Source organism: Salvelinus fontinalis, chromosome 19, assembly GCF_029448725.1.
Source record: "Salvelinus fontinalis isolate EN_2023a chromosome 19, ASM2944872v1, whole genome shotgun sequence".
NCBI classification, from domain to species: Eukaryota; Metazoa; Chordata; class Actinopteri; order Salmoniformes; family Salmonidae; genus Salvelinus; species Salvelinus fontinalis.
The window spans coordinates 9,071,398-9,091,848 of record NC_074683.1 but is presented as its reverse complement, the minus strand read 5'-3'; the positions used below and the strand labels follow the sequence as shown (position 1 = coordinate 9,091,848).

The 20,451-nt window shown below is 45.6% G+C and overlaps 1 protein-coding gene across 3 annotated transcripts in view; it reads left to right on the top strand.

Moving 5' to 3' along the window:
* LOC129816322 (sodium-driven chloride bicarbonate exchanger-like) overlaps nt 1–20,451 on the top strand; it is a 56,957-nt gene that overhangs the window by 12,672 nt on the left and 23,834 nt on the right. For all 3 annotated transcript variants that reach the window (XR_008753537.1, XM_055870652.1, XM_055870654.1), the window contains exons 2-7: nt 6,204–6,230; nt 14,213–14,294; nt 18,002–18,145; nt 18,393–18,531; nt 19,401–19,561; nt 20,038–20,220. Coding sequence is in view for 2 of the 3 variants with exons in the window: in XM_055870652.1 (XP_055726627.1) it covers nt 6,204–6,230; nt 14,213–14,294; nt 18,002–18,145; nt 18,393–18,531; nt 19,401–19,561; nt 20,038–20,220 (736 nt within the window). In the remaining variant the exon portion in view is untranslated. The remainder of the gene's footprint in view (nt 1–6,203; nt 6,231–14,212; nt 14,295–18,001; nt 18,146–18,392; nt 18,532–19,400; nt 19,562–20,037; nt 20,221–20,451) is intronic.

Genomic DNA, 20,451 nt, shown 5'->3' with positions numbered 1-20,451 from the left:
CTGCTTTAGCACACTCTGCCAACCCGGATGTCCTAGCCATGTCTGAGTCCTGGCTTAGGAAGTTCACCAAAAATGCTGAAATCTCCATCCCTAACTATAACATTTTCCGACAAGATAGAACTGCCAAAGGGGGCGGAGTTGCAATCTACTGGGACATGCTTAACACCCCGGCCATCCTACAATCTAAACTAGATACCCTCAATCTCTCACAAATTATCAAGGAACCTACCAGGTACAACCCTAAATCCATAACCGTGGGCACTCTCTTAGATATCATCCCGACCAACTTGCCCTCTAAATACACCTCTGCTGTCTTCAACCTGGATCTCAGCGATCATTGCCTCATTGCCTGCGTGCGTAATGGGTCCGCGGTCAAACGACCACCCCTCATCACTGTCAAACGCTCCCTAAAACACAAGCAGGAATTTCTAATCTACCTGGCCCAGGTATCCTGGAAGGATATTGACCTCATCCCGTCAGTAGAGGATGCCTGGTTGCTCTTTAAAAGGGATTTATTCTCCATCTAAATAAGCATGCCCCATTCAAAAAATGTAGAACTAAGAACAGATATAGCCCTTGGTTCACCCCAGACTTGACTGCCTGTGTCACGATCGTGTGGTGGATTGACGGACCAAGGCGCAACATGATTTGAATACATCTTCTTTTTTAATAGCAACGACGAAGATGAACACTACACACTTATACAACACTAACGAAAACAACAAACGATCGTGAAAACTTCAAACGTAAGTGCACACACAAACTACTTACGTCGAACTATACATATACACAAACAATGACCCACAAACAGCTAAAGCCCATGGCAGCCTTAAATATGGCTCCCAATTAGAGACAACCGAAATCAGCTGTCTCTAATTGAGAACCCATTCCGGCCACCATAGACTTTCCTAGAACGACACCCAACATAGACACAGCTAGACACATACACTCAACACCAAACCATAAACTACACCAAACACCCCCTCTACCATATAATACCCCAAAATACACACATACCCCATGTCACACCCTGACCTAACTAAAATAATAAATAAAACAAATAATACTAAGGCCAGGGCGTGACATAACCCCCCCCTTAAGGCGCGAACTCCGGACGCACCAACACATAGTCTAGGGGAGGGTCTGGGTGGGCTTCCTTCCACGGCGGCGGCTCCGGCACTGGTCGTGGTCCCCACCCCACCATAGTCATAAGGGGCAGCACCGGGATAAAGGGCAGCACCGGGATAAGGGCCAGCACCGGGATAAGGGGTAGCACCGGGATAAGGGGCAGCACCAGGATAAGGGGCAGCACCAGGATAAGGGGCAGCACCAGGATAAGGGGCAGCACCAGGATAAGGGGCAACACCAGGATAATGGGCAGATCCTGGCTGGACGGCTCATGGCTGGCTGACAGATCTGGCTGCTCATGGCTGGCTGACGGATCTGGCTGCTCATGGCTGGCTGACGGATCTGGCTGCTCATGGCTGGCTGACGGGCCTGGCTGCTCATGGCTGGCTGACGGATCTGGCTGCTCATGGCTGGCTGACGGATCTGGCTGCTCATGGCTGGCTGACGGATCTGGCTGCTCATGGCTGGCTGACGGATCTGGCTGCTCATGGCTAGCTGACGGATCTGGCTGCTCATGGCTAGCTGACGGATCTGGCTGCTCATGGCTAGTTGACGGATCTGGCTGCTCATGGCTGGCTGACGGGCCTGGCTGCTCATGGCTGGCTGACGGGCCTGGCTGCTCATGGCTGGCTGACGGATCTGGCTGCTCATGGCTGGCTGACGGATCTGGCTGCTCATGGCTGGCTGACGGATCTGGCTGCTCATGGCTAGCTGACGGATCTGGCTGCTCATGGCTAGCTGACGGATCTGGCTGCTCATGGCTAGCTGACGGATCTGGCTGCTCATGGCTGGCTGACTGATCTGGCAGATCCTGTCTGGTTGGCGGCTCTGGCAGATCCTGTCTGGTTGGCGGCTCTGGCAGATCCTGTCTGGTTGGCGGCTCTGGCAGATCCTGTCTGGTTGGCGGCTCTGGCAGATCCTGTCTGGTTGGCGGCTCTGGCAGATCCTGTCTGGTTGGCGGCTCTGGCAGATCCTGTCTGGTTGGCGGCTCTGGCAGATCCTGTCTGACGTACGGCTCTAGCGGCTCCTGTCTGGCTGGCGGCTCTAGCGGCTCCTGTCTGGCGGACGGCTCAGTAGGCTCATGGCAGACGGGCGGCTTTGCAGGCTCATTGCAGACGGATGGCTCAGATGGCGCTGGGGAGACGGATGGCTCAGATGGCGCTGGGGAGACGGATGGCTCAGATGGCGCTGGGGAGAAGGATGGCTCAGATGACGCTTGGCAGACGGGCAGTTCAGGCATCGCTGTGCAGACGGCAGATTCCTGCCGGCTGAGGCGCACTGTAGGCCTGGTGCGTGGTGCCGGGACTGGTGGCACCGGGCTAAAGGCCCGCACTTTCAGGCTAGTGCGGGGAGAAGGAACAGGGCATACTGGACCCTGGGGACGCACATTAGGCCTAGTGCGTGGGGCCGGAACTGGTGGTACCGGACTGGGGACACGCATCTCAGGGCTAATGCGGGGAGCAGCAACAGGATGCACAGGACTCTGGAAACGCACAAGAGGCTTAGTGCGTGGTGCCGGAATTGGTGGTACCGGGCTGGAGACACGCACCATAGGACGAGTGCGTGGAGGAGGAACAGGGCTCTGGAGACACACTGGAAGCCTGTTACGTGGTGTAGGCACTGGTGGAACTGAACTGGGGCGGGGAGGTGGCGCCGGAAATACCGGACCGTGCAGGCGTATTGGCTCCCTTGAGCATTGAGCCTGACCAACCTTACCTGGTTGAATGCTCCCCGTTGCCCGACCAGTGCAGGGAGGTGGAATAACCCGCACCGGGCTATGTAGGCGAACCGGGGACACCATGCGTAAGGCTGGTGCCATGTAAACCGGCCCGAGGAGACGCACTGGTGGCCAGATATGTAGGGCCGGCTTCATGACATCCGGCTCAATACTCAATCTAGCCCTGCCAGTGCGGGGAGGTGGAATAACCCGCACCGGGCTATGCACACGTACAGGAGACACCGTGCGCTCTACTGCGTAACACGGTGTCTGCCCGTACTCTCGCTCTCCACGGTAATTACAGGGAGTAGGCGCAGGTTTCCTACCTGACTTCGCCACTCTCCCTTTAAGCCCCTTCCCAAGAAATTTTTGGGGTTTTCCCACAGGCTTCCTACCGCTTCGTCGTGCTGCCTCCATTCGCCGGTATCCCTCCTCGCACTGCGCCAGAGAATCCCAGGCGGGCTCCGGCACTCTCCCTGGGTTGATCGCCCACCTGTCGATCTCCTCCCACGTAGTGTAGCCCAGATCCTTTGTAGGTTCCTTTTCCTGCCTCCTAGCTAGTTCCTCATATCGCCGCCTCTCTGCTTTCGCTGCCTCCAGCTCAGCTTTGGGGCGGTTATATCCTCCTGGTACCTCCCGGTCTAAAATTTCCTCCCATGTCCATGAATCCTTGCATTGCTCCTGTTGCCGCTGGTCATGTTGCTTGGTCGTATACAGGTGGGTCATTCTGTCACGATCGTGTGGTGGATTGACGGACCAAGGCGCAACATGATTTGAATACATCTTCTTTTTTAATAGCAACGACGAAGATGAACACTACACACTTATACAACACTAACGAAAACAACAAACGATCGTGAAAACTTCAAACGTAAGTGCACACACAAACTACTTACGTCGAACTATACATATACACAAACAATGACCCACAAACAGCTAAAGCCCATGGCAGCCTTAAATATGGCTCCCAATTAGAGACAACCGAAATCAGCTGTCTCTAATTGAGAACCCATTCCGGCCACCATAGACTTTCCTAGAACGACACCCAACATAGACACAGCTAGACACATACACTCAACACCAAACCATAAACTACACCAAACACCCCCTCTACCATATAATACCCCAAAATACACACATACCCCATGTCACACCCTGACCTAACTAAAATAATAAATAAAACAAATAATACTAAGGCCAGGGCGTGACAGCCTGTGGCGTTCTGCATTAGCATCGAAAAGCAACTTTTTTTTTATCCTCGTAAAACTGACCTTCCTACCGATCCTTGACTTCGGCGATGTCATTTACAAAATAGCCTCCAGCACTCTACTCAGCAAATTGGATGCAGTCTATCACAGTGCCATCTGTTTTGTTACTAAAGCACCTTATACTACCCACCACTGCGACATGTACACTCTCGTTGGCTGGCCCTCACTGCATATTCGTCGCCAAACCCACTGGCTCCAGGTTATCTATAAGTTTATGCTAGGTAATGCCCCGCCTTATCTCAGCTCACTGGTCACCATAGCAACACCCACCCGTAGCACACGCTCCAGCAGGTATATTTCACTGGTCATCCCCAAAGCCAACACTTCCTTTGGCCTCCTTCCCTTCCAGTTCTCTGCTGCCAATGACTGGAACAAACTGCAAAAATCACTGAAGGCGGAGTCTTATATCTCCCTCTCTAACTTTAAGCAATAGCTGTCAGAGCAGCTTACCTGTGCATAGCCAATCTGTAAATCGCACACCCAACTACCTCACCCCCATATTATTATTTACCCTCTTGCTCTTTTGCACCCCAGTATCTCTACTTGCACATCATCATCTGCACATCCATCACTCTAGTGTTAATGCTAAATTGTAATTATTTCGCATCTATGGCCTATTTATTGCCTACCTCCCTACTCTTCTACGTTTGCACACACTGTACATCGATTTTTCTGTTGTGTTATTGACTGTACGTTTGTTTATGTGTAACTCTGTGTTGCTTGATTTTGTCGCACTGCTTTGCTTTATCTTGGCCAGGTCGCAGTTGTAAATGAGAACTTGTTCTCAACTGGCCTACCTGGTTAAATAAAGGTGAAATAAAAAAATAAAAAAATATTGTGTGTAGATTGATGAGGGAAATTTAAAAAAAAATCAATTTTAGAATAAAGCTGTAACTTAACAAAATGTGGAATAAGTTAAAGGCTCTCAATACTTTCCTAATGCAATGTATATATTGGCTTCCCCCTGGGAAGTATTTGGCCTAAAATCCATAACTGTCATCTCAACCCTGTTGAGAAGTATTGGTGGCTCATGAACCATATGGCATAGAACAGTATCATGCCAGTAATGTGCCCCACTAGACATGTGGAGGCCTTTGCTCTCCAAAAGGCTCACTCAGCCCTGTGTCCCAAATAGCACCCAATTCCCTTTATACTACCTTTGACCAGGGCTTTGATCAAAAGTAGTGTATTATGTAGAGATTATAGAATAGGGTGCATTTTGGACACAGTTTCAAGACTACTAATGGTTCTTTACCATTCGGCCATCAGATTTGCCACCAATGCTCCTTATAGGACACATCACTGCACTCTATACTACTCTGTAAACTGGTCATCTCTGTATATCCGTCGCAAGACGCACTGGTTGATGCTTATTTATAAAACCCTCTTTCAACACCCGTTCTGCCAGTCACATTCTGTTAAAGGTTCCCAAAGCAAACACATCCCTGGGTCGCTTGTCTTTTCAGTTCGCTGCAGCTAGCGACTGGAACGAGCTGCAACAAACACTCAAGCTGGACAGTTTTATCTCCATCTCTTCATTCAAAGACTCAATCATGGACACTCTTACTGACAGTTGTGGCTGCTTTGTGTGATGTATTGTTATCTCTACCTTCTTGCCCTTTGTGATGTTGTCTCTGCCCAATATTGTTTTTTCCCTGTTTTGTGCTGCTACCACGTTGTGCTGGTGCCATGTTGTGTTGCTACCATGCTGTGTTGTCATGTGTTGCTGCCATGCTATGTTGTTGTCTTAGGTCTCTCTTTATGTAGTGTTGTGTTGTCTCTCTTGTTGCGATGTGTGTTTTGTCCTATATTTTTTTTAAATGTATTTGTGTTTTTAATCCCAGCCCCCGTCCCCGCAGGAGGCCTTTTGCCTTTTGGTAGGCCGTCATTGTAAATGAGAATTTGTTCTTAACTCACTTGCCAGGTTAAATAAAGGTTAAATAAATAAAAAATAATAATAATACTTGTGAGCAGCACAAGTTCTGCCCAACACAGGTTACCAATTCTGCTTTTGTAGTTGTTATATTTCATGAACTGCCATGGACTTGCTCGCCTAAAAAATGCTTATAATGACAATTCTGTTTATTCAGGTGTCAACTCCTGGACACAGAAGTGTGGTAAGTTAGTTCTCAGATGTATATTTTATGTGCATGAAAAAACATTTTATTTCTGTTTATTGGTCTCTCTGTCAAAGTACATCCTTATGTGTCTCTAAAATAGATTCATAAAATCAATGCTAAACAATTGAATTATCTCAGTGTCAGTGACATTGTTGTGTTTGTTCAAACTGGCATTGATACACAAACGAACATTGTTCAATATGTAAATGCTCGTACTGGTACGCAATGCATCATGTAAATGTGCAATGCAGCCATTTTTATCTCAATATCAAATTATTTCTGGGTAACAATTAAGTAGCTTACTATGATTGTTTTCAATTTAAATGGTCAAAAAGAAACAAAAATAGCTTCTTAGCAAAGAGCAATTTCTCAAGCAAGAATTTAGCTAGGGCTGTCTGGGAGTTGTTTGAGTGGGAGGAGAAAAACGGCTGTCTGGGAGTTGTTTGAGTGGGAGGAGAAAAACGGAACATTTGCTGTTATTGGCAGAGGTTTGGAACACAACTCCTTCCCACCAAAATAGGCGGAAATTTCAGGTGGCCTTTTCAAACAGCTCTTACACTAAAAAGGCATTATCATATTATTCCAACCTCATAGTGTAGAAATATAAAACACACATTTTTGACTGCACTGGGCCTTTAAAATAATGAACTTATTACACTGTATAGAAGGGTTTTAGTTGGCTACATTGGGGTGATAGCTCCCCATCTTTTGTATTGCCTCATGGTTTACCTGAGCTCCAGTCTGCAGAGATAGAGAGAGAGAACAAGGTCAGGCCAGAGTGGCTAGGCTGACGGGTCAAGGCGGTGCAGAGCGGAGTGGTGCAGCGATGGCAAGCTGCTCCAACAGGGGCTTTACTCTGAAAGCCATACAAAAGAGGGAAACACAGTGGCTTAGCACCAGCTATCTCCCTCTTAGAGAAGAGTCTGGACACCAGTGATGTCATTGTTGTAATCTCATGTAGGATTGGTGGATAAATGGTTGCTCAGTTGTTAAAATCAACAGAGGGAGTGAGTGTGCATTTGTAAGGCTGTTCCTGTCATCGTGAGAAGGTAGACTGCTTTGCAGAGTGTGTGACTGTCCCGGGAGCAGAAGCACACAGGTACTACGGAGCTCAGCTCAGCCTCCTGACCTCGGCTCAGCAGCACTCCTAAGTACAAGAGGACACCTTAAGGATATGTTCATGCATTCTGCTGGAGGCTTGGGTCCTAAAAGTCGTTTTTATTCTTTAAAGGTATAACTATGCTCTGTTTACTCTGTAATGGTGTGACTATGGTCTGCTATCTGTTCTGCTCTGTGTTTGGGAGGATGTTCTTCGCCAGATGTTCTTAAGGCTATCTAAGGTTAAAGGGTGTGTGTGTGTGTGTGTGATGCTGATGTTTCCTGTTAATGCTAAAAGCCTTTTAGAAATATCTGTACAACTCGGTGTCAAACAGCTTCACTTTATCATGCTTGCAGTATCCTGTTCTTTAATGACACCAGGGCAAAGTTAACGCAACGAAGTATACTATTTGAACGGTGTAAAGTTAATAGCGGAGTGAACACTGTATCGAAGAGTACAGTAAGTACACCTCTCAGAGATAGGAGAAGATAGAGGAGAGATAGAGGGCAGCCAGGGGGCTGAGGTGGGAGAGATGTCCTGCTGATGTCAGCCATTGATCCCTGGGTTACAGGAGAGGAGATGAGTGCACCCATATTAATTCTGCACCAGCAAAGGCGAAGCCTGCTTGCCATTTGGTATTACAGAGCCTGTAGGGATGATATGCTTTTGGATGTCCTTCGTGATTCTTAGAGAGGTGCCAACTTTGTTGCGGGAAAAGTGAATGGAGGTTGATGGACTGTATTCTTTGTATTATGTACTTTGTGTTCTATGCAAAGCTGAGCTCATCTGAGCAGTAGACGCTGATCTTGGGTCAGTTTAGCATTTCCCCCCCACTAATGGTTAAGGTTAGGATTGGGGGAAGGGAAGCTGAAGCTAGATCTGTACCTATGGAAAACTTCACCCCGGAGCCATCTGAGCACGGTGTTTTTGTCATTATGAGGCTGCTGGTGCTATTGCTGCCGGAGTGAACATTGCCATCTGCACGGATCAGACCCCAAATTATGTCTGCCTCATCCAATTAAATCACTTGGGCTGCCCCCACTAATGCCCCACAGTCCTCTGCTCTTAAATATGCCTTTTGCCTTTGAGTGCACAGTGCTCATACAGTGCAAGTTAGGCCAACACTATTCCACATCACCACCCTTTCTATTTTCAACACCGTTGTTCATGTATTGTAGCCTACTGATCTCTGGTCATCTTTTTTCTCTCTTGTCATTCATTCCTACAGTATGTCACCCTGCTACTGTATGCTCGATGTCATTCTCATTGGGAGTGTTGGATGTAGATCAAATTTATAAAGTTTATAAAGCATTTATAAAGCCCTTCTTACATCAGCTGATATCTCAAAGTGCTGTACAGAAACCCAGCCTAAAACCCCCAAAACAGCAAGCAATGCAGGTGTAGAAGCATGTGTGCTTCTACACCTGCATTGCTTGCTGTTTTGGGGGTTTTAGGCTGGGTTTCTGTTGGATGTCGTGTTGGATGTCACACCAGGTTAGCCCGAAACTCCACATAGAGAGGTGTTGTAGTTGAGGTAAAATAGGTCACAAGCCATTGCTTCCTAAAACACACTACATTAACACTTTACACGCACAACAATACACGCCTTGGCGTGCTTTATTGTACAGACAGCGTAGAACGCTATACACAACAAACAGAAACACTTCCGGATGCACACAGACAAAACTGAATACAATAAGAACACATTTTAATGTAAGATAATGTGTTACACAGCCGGGACAAAGAGGACTAAGTAAGTAAATGTTCTGTTAATATATCGCTGAACAAAATGTGCGGTGTGTACTTTAATCCTGAAGCACTGTACAGACTTTGATCCCTCCTGTGTATTAGCATTCAGATTAACAACCTGGGTCCTGGCCACGGAGCCTGACCCATGTGCCACAGCAGCTGTGGAAGGACAGCAGTGTCCTTCGGAATCCAAATGGGCCCTTATGTCCTAGCGCTGGTCCAGGGCCAGAGCCTCTGTTGGAACTAGGAACACAAGTATTTCGCTGTACCCGCAATAACATCTGCTAAATAAGTGTATGCGACCAATACCGTTTTATTTGATTTGATTTTGATTTGATGTCCAAGACAGGTTTCAGGGAAGCATGAGCCAAGGCAAACCTGACATGCTAGATCTATACAGCACATGTAATCAGTGATAACACACGTCACCCATACTTCAATTGTACTGTAGATGTAATTTGTAGATAAACCTCTATGCTTGTGTCTGTGTTGTGGGAGTGACAGGTCTGATAACAGAGCGTGCTGCTGCGTCATTGAAGCACTACAGTAGTGTGGGATGTGTACTGTAATGCTCCCAAGTCCAGATGTTTGCTCTACACAGAAATGCTGCTGCACTGTAATTACAGCTTGGATGTACTTACTGCACTTGATGAGACCAGACCATTAGTACATTATTCAACAATAGATTGGTTGCATCCCAATTGCGTCCCAATTGCACTGGTCAAAAGTAGTACGCCGTATAGGGAATAGGGTGACTTCCGAGACGCGGCCATGGACTTGAGAGACATCATCGATGCTTTCGAAAACTTGATCTTTGACCTCTGAACTTTGTCTTTTAATGTCTCTGTTTTGATGCTTTCTGAATCCCCCCCCCCCCCCCCCCCCCCCACCCATACAACCTGTTCACACACATGACATCCTCCTACTAGAGCGCGTTTTGTGTGAGAGGCCATAGTCCTGGCTGAAGAATCAGAGATGTCCAAAGTGTTGTCTTCAAAGTTTAATTTTGCTTTTTTTTGCCACATCCAGCATGGTTTTCACGCACTTTGTTTGGTTTACACTTTAGAAGCTTTTGGTAAAAAAAAAAAATCGACTTCTTTTGGTTACTAAGTGGATTTCATTTGTCCGTTTCTGACCATCTTAGAGAACCCATCCAAACAAAGCTGATTCTGTCATTCTTAGTGTACACAGATGTACAACATACCGACTTTGCCAATGTTTCACATTTCTTGTGCTTGGTATGAACATGGTGCACTAACTGTGTTTGAAGAATATAGTAGAACTTGTTCAATTGGCTTCAGTTCACTCGTAACGGCTAGTAACTAGTACCCGTGGGAAAATGTTGTGTGATATCCATGTCATGATGCCCTGTCCATGTTGCTACAGTGAAGCAGTGAGATATGGGATCCCGTTTGTTTATTGATTGTGTTCAGGGTGTGCTAATTGTATACATAGCACTATTGACAGGCCAGACCTTCTTATTGATTTACTGCAGCGTTGGTGCTATGATACTGATACACACTGAGTGTACAAAACATTATGAACACCTGCTCTTTCCATGACATAGACTGATCAGTCAGGTGAATCCAGGTGAAAACTATGATCCCTTAGTGATGTCACTTGTTAAATCCACTTCAATCAGTGTAGATGAAGGTGAGGAGACCGGTTAAAGAAGGATTTTGAAGCCTTGAGACAATTGAGACATTGTTTGTGTATGTCTGCCATTCATGGGGTGAATGGGCAAGACAAAAGATTTAAGTGCCTTTGAACGAGGTATGGTAGTAGGTGCCAGTCAAGAACTGCAAGAGTGATAGGTTTTTCACACACTTTTCACAAAGTTTCCCATGTGCATCAAGAATGGTCCGCCACTCAAAGGACATCCAGCCAACTTGACACAACTGTGGGAAGCATTGGAGTCAACATGGGCCAGCATCCCTGTGGAACGCTTTCGACACCTAACTCGTTGTCAGTAATGAGGTTATTACTGCTAGTTCTCCGGAACACTCCTTGGGCCTCTGTGGTTAGGGAGAAGACAGCTATTTGGGTCACACATTTCCATAGACAGGCTGACATTGTAATGACAGTATTTATGTCAGGAGAAGAGGCATCTGGATCATGTCTTATACAAATTAAATGTCACACATTTTTTAGGACATGAAATGCTTTTCTTTTTGAATTAAGTGCTCTCATGTCTGTGAGCCTATGTATGCGTGTGTGTCTGTGTGTGTGTCTCTGTGTGTGGTGACTCATACAGAGAGCAACTCCTATATAGAGCACATGGTACAACAAACTACCGGATCTTTCACATATATTTCCGCGCATTCATCAAACCCGGAAGGACGTTAGCAACGTTCCGGTTAATGTATGCAGGCCTATCCAATGACAGTCCACACTGATAAACCAATCAAAGAGTAGATCTGTTGAGCAGGATTGACAAAAACATCCAATGGCACTTTGTTGGGGGCAGTATCATTGAAGTGCTGCACTTAGCTTATTAGAGCCTTCCCACAATTCACTTGCTCTGCCTGCTACTCCATGCCCCTGTGTAGAAAGGCCAAGGTGTTAGAGGGAGTATATCTTCATCTGGCCATGCTTCTCTCTCTGCTGTGTGCCGCTCTCTCTCTTATGTCTCCTCAAAGGCTCCCTCACAGGCAGTGTATGTACCTCTTGCAGAAATCACTGAGTGGGCTGGTGACGTGCACGCTTCTGCCCCCCCCCCCCCCCCATCTCCTGGGAGTTCTGGTCATCTGACCTCCGAGCTGCCACCTGCACACATTAGCATTAGCATGCATTAGCATATTAAGCGAATGGAAGGCATTCAATATAGCATGTTAAAATATAGAGCTGTGAACTACTGCGAAGGCTCTCAATAGGGCATGTTAAAATATAGAGCTGTGAACTACTGCGAAGGCTCTCAATAGGGCATGTTAAAATATAGAGCTGTGAACTACTGCGAAGGCTCTCAATAGGGCATGTTAAAATATAGAGCTGTGAACTACTGCGAAGGCTCTCAATAGGGCATGTTAAAATATAGAGCTGTGAACTACTGCGAAGGCTCTCAATAGGGCATGTTAAAATATAGAGCTGTGAACTAATGCGAAGGCTCTCAATAGGGCATGTTAAAATATAGAGCTGTGAACTACTGCGAAGGCTCTCAATAGGGCATGTTAAAATATAGAGCTGTGAACTACTGCGAAGGCTCTCAATAGGGCATGTTAAAATATAGAGCTGTGAACTACTGCGAAGGCTCTCAATAGGGCATGTTAAAATATAGAGCTGTGAACTACTGCGAAGGCTTGAAGAGAGTTGTGATTATGATTCAGTGCCCTTGTCCGGCTAGCTGTGTGCCTGGGGAAACAGCAGGTCGTGATAGAGCTGGCCAATATCTGCTAACAGAATAGCAGTACTAGCAGAAGTACTTGCATTTAGACAGCACACCATGTAGGGTTTGTGTTCAACTGAAGCAGAGGTAAGACATCTTGAAGTTGTTGGGTTGTTGGATTTCCGTGCCATCTCTGTTATTTGTAAATTCTTATTTTTTTGCAGCAGCAACATAACATTTGGTCTTCGAAATATAACAGCCACCCTGAGACCATAGCCCAAGTCATAACAATGACAAAGCATAATTGTGCGATTGTAATCTACATTGATAACACATCACATCCGGACAAAGACTGCTCAGGACCAAGACTGCTCAGTTGGAGGTTGTAATTCCTAGGGTTTCGAAGGGGAAATCCCTTTCAATTAGATTTGTGAGCATCTTGCTGTGTCGTGACACACATCTGTCCCTTCTCTCTCTCTCTCACTCGCTATCTCTCGCTCTCTCTCCCTCTCTCGCTCTCACACACTGTTTCTCTCTCTCTCATCATCATCCCTGCCGCCTTACATAGGTGGACATGTGAGGTCATCAAATCAGCAGCACTCACCACTAATCCCCCCACGTCTCCCTCTCATCAGCACCACACATCTGACACGTTCACACTTCATTTAGACACTTCTTCCTCCGTCTATTGTTTTGGAGAGCAGAGGATTCGTTGCACAATGATTGTGTGGTGTAAGGTGCCAAATGTGTTAAAATGTGTTTAGTAACTGCATCCCAGTTCATTCGCAATAGGACTGAGTGGTTGTTCGTTCTGATAAGGGTTTTTAGAAGAGGCTCTTTTAATCAGACTGGGGCTTTGCCAAACAGGAAACACAGTGTGTAAATCTACACTATCCACTATACACTGTCTTTCTGTCACCATTTAATGACGTTTTCTGAGGTGAACTTACTTCTCACAAAGGTCTTATATACCCTTTCTGTTTCGATGTTATAACCTCACTCACTTCTATAGCCCCCAATGCTTATTGTAGCTAACGGGCCAGTTTATAATTCTTGATAATGTGTAAGTCTGTCAACGTTATTTGTCAGTAATAAACTGTACTTTGAGTACTTTTTTGTTGACCCTCGAGTAGATTATTGTTTGAGCTGGAACATTGAAATGCTTAGGTGACCTGGCTACCATGAGCATGCAGCTAAGACAACAAGCATAACGTGCTATTTTGATGAACAAAAGTGTGATATAGCTATTAAAAATATTCCCTAGTCCGACCATTACTCTGTTCCAGCTGGTTGATAGGGGTTATTAGATATGTACTGCCATCTTGGCTATTTCAAATCTTCTCTCAGCCATTTGGGGTGGACACCCACCTGTCTCAGTCAATGAGAGACGATTTGAAAGAGACAAGATGGCGTCGTACACATCGTTGGATTACTTCATGGAGCAAAATATTTATTTTATTTAATAACGGACATTGGTTGTCTTCCAAGTCGGGAATTGAGGAAGTATCGCCAAGTTAAGGTTGGCGAAAAAACTATCTGTGCTACGCCAAACAGTACCTAACCTGTATTGGTTAATGGCGCGTCACATTAGCCCGTTACAATCTGCTAGCTAAGTGTGATCAGTGTGATTCAGTGCACCTCAAAGCAACCATGCCAAAAGAGACTCCTGGCTGTTATCCAGGCTTTTTTAAAGCAATAATATTCTCTTGGCGAAGATAATGACTACATGTACATAATGACTATATGGATTCAACATTGCAATTGTTCCAATTATCTTCAATCATTTCAGTTTTTGTCTCTCCTTCACAGAGAAATGATGAAGAGGCTGTGGTGGACAGAGGTGGATACCGGTCCATGCTGAAAACCAATTTTGAGAAGGAGGAACTCGAAGGTACATTGACATTATATAGTACAATACCTTAAGTTAATTGTGTGGAAGCCTGAAAAGAAGGTTAGAAGGCAACCCACAGGGCCACTTGAGAGAAGGCTGTTGTTTTCAAGACTGAGGCTGTCCTAATATGGACACCGTACCCGTGAGACTAGAGAGGATGGTAACGAGAGCTGCTTGAGCTGCAGTGCACTTCAGGAGGACAGGGAAATACTCTGATTGGTCGGTTAGTCGTGACTCATGATATCAATAGTGTGTAGATCGCTGAAAATCATCTATCTTTGCATCTGAATTGTACAAACCTGACGACCAAAGAGAAGACCTGCTCATTTTAGCACATAGTAACACATTGTGAAGTTTGATTTGCCTGGTTCTTAAGTTGCTCTAATGCATAGTGGCTGGTGACTCTATGTTGTGTGTTGTGACTAGGATTCAGCTCACGCCAACAGTGTGTGCTCAGGTCTCTTCCGTGTGAAGTCACGCACAAGCCCCTAGGCCAGAATCACAGTACCTGAACAACACAGTCTGAGTACACACCAGTAGCGGTCAGTGCCGTTTAAGATGAGGGAGGACAAATATACATTTTCTGAGCATGGCCTTATTTCTAGTACAGCATGTTGGTTGACTGTCATTCATATTCCATTCACCCAGTTCAATGTAATATTGATAGGTTTAGGCTACTACATGATACTCACATATTCCCTATACCTATCATGAGGTTGCTATAACCTGGGCTATTAATGAAAGTTTACAACGTGGGTGCACAGGCTGAGAGAAAAATGTGTGCAATCAAGGTGACAGACAGTGAGACATTCAATACACCCTTGCACACTTCTGCCTGCATCTAGCTGATCTAGGGTGTAAACATTAGTGCAACAGTTGCAAACTAGAGTTTCTATTGAACAAATTCCGGTATGTATATCACCGTTTCATTCCCTTTGCTTCCGTTTAAGAAACATTTTTCAAAAGAATCGGCGGAATGAATACACCCCTGATCACCTGCAAACACTTTCATAGCACCCACATACAAACAGCATGATCACTTTGCTCGTTGAATAATTCCTTCTCGCATCTACGTACTCTCCTCTCACCTTTTCCCTTCGCTTGTGGACTTCAGTGCACAACACAAAACAGCTGTCTCGGACTAGTCGAAAAAAACATATCATAACTGCTAACCGCTACACACAGCCTACATTGTTGTCACCATATTACCTAACGTCATAGTCAACATAGCTACTAGAACTAAAGCGTTAGACAACCCACTGCAATCATGCAGTACAGTCTACAGTCAGCAAGCAGTTTAGCAGTTACACCGGCGGGCCCCGGTGGCAATAAATTAATAAAAACAAAAGCTTACCTTGACTTGAAAGAGTTCCAGTGTTGGATAGCCATAGCCATAGCCAGCTAGCTAACATAGCATCCCTCTCTGTTTGAGCCGGGTGTTTGTGTAGGCTAAACTAGCTAGCTCGATTCGCTAGATAAGTAAGTGAAGAAACTACAACAAAATATAGCTATCTCTCTCTCTATCCCTCTCGCTCTCTCTCTCTTGCTTTTCCTTCATCTTTGAAGAAATTAGTTTGTTTAAAACTGTTCAACTATTGTCTTTCTCTCTTTTTAAGTCAACTACTCACAACACTGTATACACTGCAGTGCTAGCTAGCTGTAGTTTATGCTTTTGGTCCTAGACTCATTCTCTGATCCTTTGATGGAGGATATGTCAGTTCATGCTGCAAGAGTTCTGATAGGTTGCAAGAGTTCTGATAGGTCTGAACGCTAGTGTTTGTGGGATAACTGGAATTGGTTTGAACAGCAGAGGCTGCTAGCTGCCTTCTTAAAGCCCCAGGCCTAAAGGAGCAGTCACAAAGCTGTATTTCTCCCCGAGACGAGAGCGAGCGTGGAGTCAGGGTGGATTACCCTTACACTGTCACAGCAGCACATCAATTTAGTCTCACTGATATCAGCAAGGTGACGGTCCACCCCTGCTGCATATCCCATCTAAACTCCTTGCTGTCTCATCATCCTCCCCATTCTGCAGTTGTCTGGTTGCACAGATCCCGGTCAACTGCAAATTGTTTAGTTTCTATATGAGACTAGGGTGAATTACTCATCAATTTCATAATATTCATCTGTACAATACGGTAAATGATAGATAATTTGCAATATATTGCGCTTGACTCAATATTGCATGTTATTCTAACAGACACAGCTATATGCTTCAAACTCTCATGGTCTTTTTACTGCAATTCATGTAATCAAAGGTGACGTCTTTTTTATTCATCGTACCAGATGATGCACTAGAGGCATTTTAAGAGGCCTGTATAGTACTTCTATTGCAAGATAACACATTCCTAGAGATCTATTTTTAGACCTCCCCTGATACAAAATAATGATGTCAGTAAAAGGGTGGTCTACAGTTGTTTAATGTCAGAGAGATTTGTGGTAGGTTATTGTATCGCTCAATGAAAAATCAGTGGCATGACCTTAGAAGTAGAAATCCAGATTATTCTAAGATATATATATGCAATTTGTGTCTAGCTTTATTTTATAGCCGGTATGTAAGCTGGTATTTACTTATAGCTGGTTAGAAAGTAAAGTGTAAACCAGAATGTTTGTCTTTGTTGTGGGCATATCTCTGTTGATATTGACCCGTAAATACAAACAGAAACGGCAGCCTTAATCAGTGACCTCTTTGAATAAAATTATTTCTCTATCTCTTGTCACGTTGTATAAATGATTTGGAGACAGGCGCAGGAATACTTAACAAGGGGTTTTAATACTCCACTCAAAAATACAACTTGCCATGAAAGGCACGGGGACGAAGCCCAAAACGAACACGTATACAAAAACACCGGGATGTAACCTAAACAAAAGAGCGAGGTAAAACCTCTAATAAATACATGGGACGAGACCCATAATAACAAGTGCACAATACATGCAGCACAAAAGCCGAAATAACAAAGCACAGGTACTCATAGACCAACGGACATGGGAACAATAACCGACAAGACAATGGTGAACAAAGGGCACATATATACAATTACTAATCAAGGGAATTGGAATCAGGTGTGCGTAATGAGACAGTTCAGTGACGCCTAGAGGCCGGTGACGTAGACCTGCGGAGCTGGTGCACGGAAGTGCAGCGGTACAGGGGAATCCGTGACAGTACCCCATCCCGATGTGCTGCACCAGCAGCGGAACGACACCGGCCTGAGGGACGACCACAGGGACGTAGTGCGGGTAGGTCAGGGTGCCGATGGTGAAAATCCCTGGTCAGTGAAGCATCCAGGATGTCCACCGCAGGAACCCAGCACCACTTCTCTGCACAGTACCCCTCCCCTGATGCGCTCCACCAGCAGCGGGATGACACCGGCCTCGAGGATAACCACAGGCCCGCGGTGTGGGTCAATCGGCCAGTTGCAGCTGCCGAAGTTGCGGCGCCGGACGGACCAGTTGCAGCTGCCGAAGTTGCGGCGCCGGACGGGCCAGTTGCAGCTGCAGAAGTTGCGGCGGTGTCGGACAAGTCATTCCCGCTATCTAGATTTAGGGTCGGTTATTCATGGCAGGTTGTATTTTTGGGTGGAGTATTAAAACCCCCTATTATGTATTCCTGCGCCTGTCTCCAATCCTTTATACCACGTGACACCTCTCAACCTATTATCTTATGTTATCATCTTATCTTATCATATTTATATCCCTGTGGCTGCATCTAGGTCACAGGACACTCTACATTGGGGTACATGTCCCCATTGGGAAGAAGAGCCACCGGAGACATCGACATCACGGACACAAACACAGGAAGAGAAGCAGGGAGCTGGACTCTGGAGTGGACAATGGAAGAGAGTCTCCCACATACTGTAAGTATTGCCACTGCCTGGCTGGCCCATGTAAAAAGTAGCAGCTGGATTATATTTCTACTGTTTTATGAGCTATAGGATATGTTATGTCTATATGGTTACATAGTGCATTTCAAAAGAGGGGATGCTGTCTACACACTGCACAGTGCCCGTGTATGGGCATAACCTGCTGCAGAGCTCCTTAATCAGGGATTCTGTATGGCAGACAGTACTGTAAGTGATGCCCTTACCTGACCCTGCGCTCCAGACACACCATCCCAGAGAGTGCAGTTCCTGCTGGGCACAGAGGATGACGACGAGGAGCACATCCCCCATGACCTCTTCACTGAGCTGGATGAGATCTGCCTGAAAGACGGAGAGGACGCCGAGTGGAGGGAAACCGCCAGGTAGGGAGTCACATGACACACCCCTGTCATTACTGAAAGCATTCAATCAATTCCAATGACACATCCTAGGGATTCCATGTTCATCCATAGGTTGATTTTTAATCATGCAAAGTTATAAAATCGATATACTGTATATATGATATGATTTATTTATTTATCATTTTATTCTCTGTGATAATATCCTAATGCCCAAAACTGTTACCTGAAAGAGTTAACGTTACATAAAGAGGGATTGTAAGACTTGGGGACGGATGGGCTAAGTAAAGCTCTAATTATAAAGTCTGGTGCATAAAGTCTGGTGCATGAGATCTGGGAGCCCAGATTTAAAGGGAAACTAACCCTTGTCTACTTGTAGTAAACTTTTCTGTACCTCTACTTATAATAAACAAGCATAAGGTCTGGACTAGATAAATATCATGTTGTGCATACTACACTACAATACTTTCTGTCACATTGATATTGACTGATACACCTTTAAATGGATTGTCAGTCAGTCAGTCTCTACCATAGCATAGATATATTCCTTTTTTTGTTTTTAAAGCAAATCGGAGATCCAAATATCTTTTCATATTGGTTTTTAGACAGGACAGGGGCCAGACAATTAAGGAGGAATGACTGGTAGGCAGGGCACAGACTGCAGCAGCCGGACCAAGGTTCGAACCCCATCACTGAGGGGCATGGTCCGGAGTCGAGTGCATTACCGCTCGACCAGACTCCGGCACAGCATCAGTACGTTCTTGGTGTCCCCGTCTGTGTAAGCTGAGCGCTATCAGTACAGGGCTTCCAGATGGCTGGACAGCTGTCTGTCATCTATCCCCTAGTCCCCTGGAACAGTTTGACATGAAACTGGGCCTCTGTCCCTCATACAGGTGGCTGAAGTTCGAAGAGGACGTGGAGGATGGAGGAGAGCGCTGGAGTAAGCCCTACGTTGCCACGCTGTCCCTGCACAGCCTGTTCGAGTTGCGCAGCTGCATCCTCACAGGCATCGTGCTGCTCGACATGAGGGCCAGCACCGTGGAGGAAGTAGCAGGTATTGTACAATAGAGCAGTGACTCCCAACCTTTTCCTTTCAGGGGACCATCAAATCACAGTCAACATTTCTTGATGACCACCATTAACTGAGTCACGGAATGTCTTAACACAAAATGTCTTAGCAGTAAAATGTAGAGTCAATTTGATCAGGGAATGTAACAGATTAAAGGCAGATTATTACAGATGGATGTTTGTTAAACAATTTGCTTTGTGAAAAGTAATGTCCGCGGACCACAGGTTGAAAATCACTGCTGTGGAGCAGAGTGGCATCTGGAACTACCCCATACGCCTGTGTTGTATTCATTAGTGCATACCGTAGAGAAACGTTTTGCAACATAACGTTTTGTTCCTAGTGAAAATTACCCTGTTCTATGATCTTAATTTCAATCTTTAATTGTAAGCATTGTAATCCGAATGTAATAGATGGTTTCCTAATTGCTGTCGAACTGTTGACTGTGTGGTCCTGTTTGTCAGACATGGTGTTGGACCAGCAGGAGACCGTGGGTCCACTGGGGGACGAGGTGAGGAGGAAGGTGAGAGAGTCCCTCCTCAAACAGCACCACCACCAGAACCAGAAGAAGCTGGCTAACCGCATCCCCATTGTACGCTCCTTCGCTGACAAGAAGCAGTCCGAGCCCCAGTCCATGGACAAGAACGGTGAGTAACAGGCAGCTCTCTGCTCAAGTAAGTAGCAACAATCATTTTAAGATATTTGAAAAGTTCTGATCTAATTTAATCCAGCCAGTCCCTGGATCTAAAACCTGAAAATTCACTATTTTCATTTGATCTTATCTTTTATGTCCTCATATTTAGCCTCACATTGAAGTGTTTTATAGAACACAAAATTGACATAAACAGTTGCATTCTTGAGTTTTATTGACAAATGTC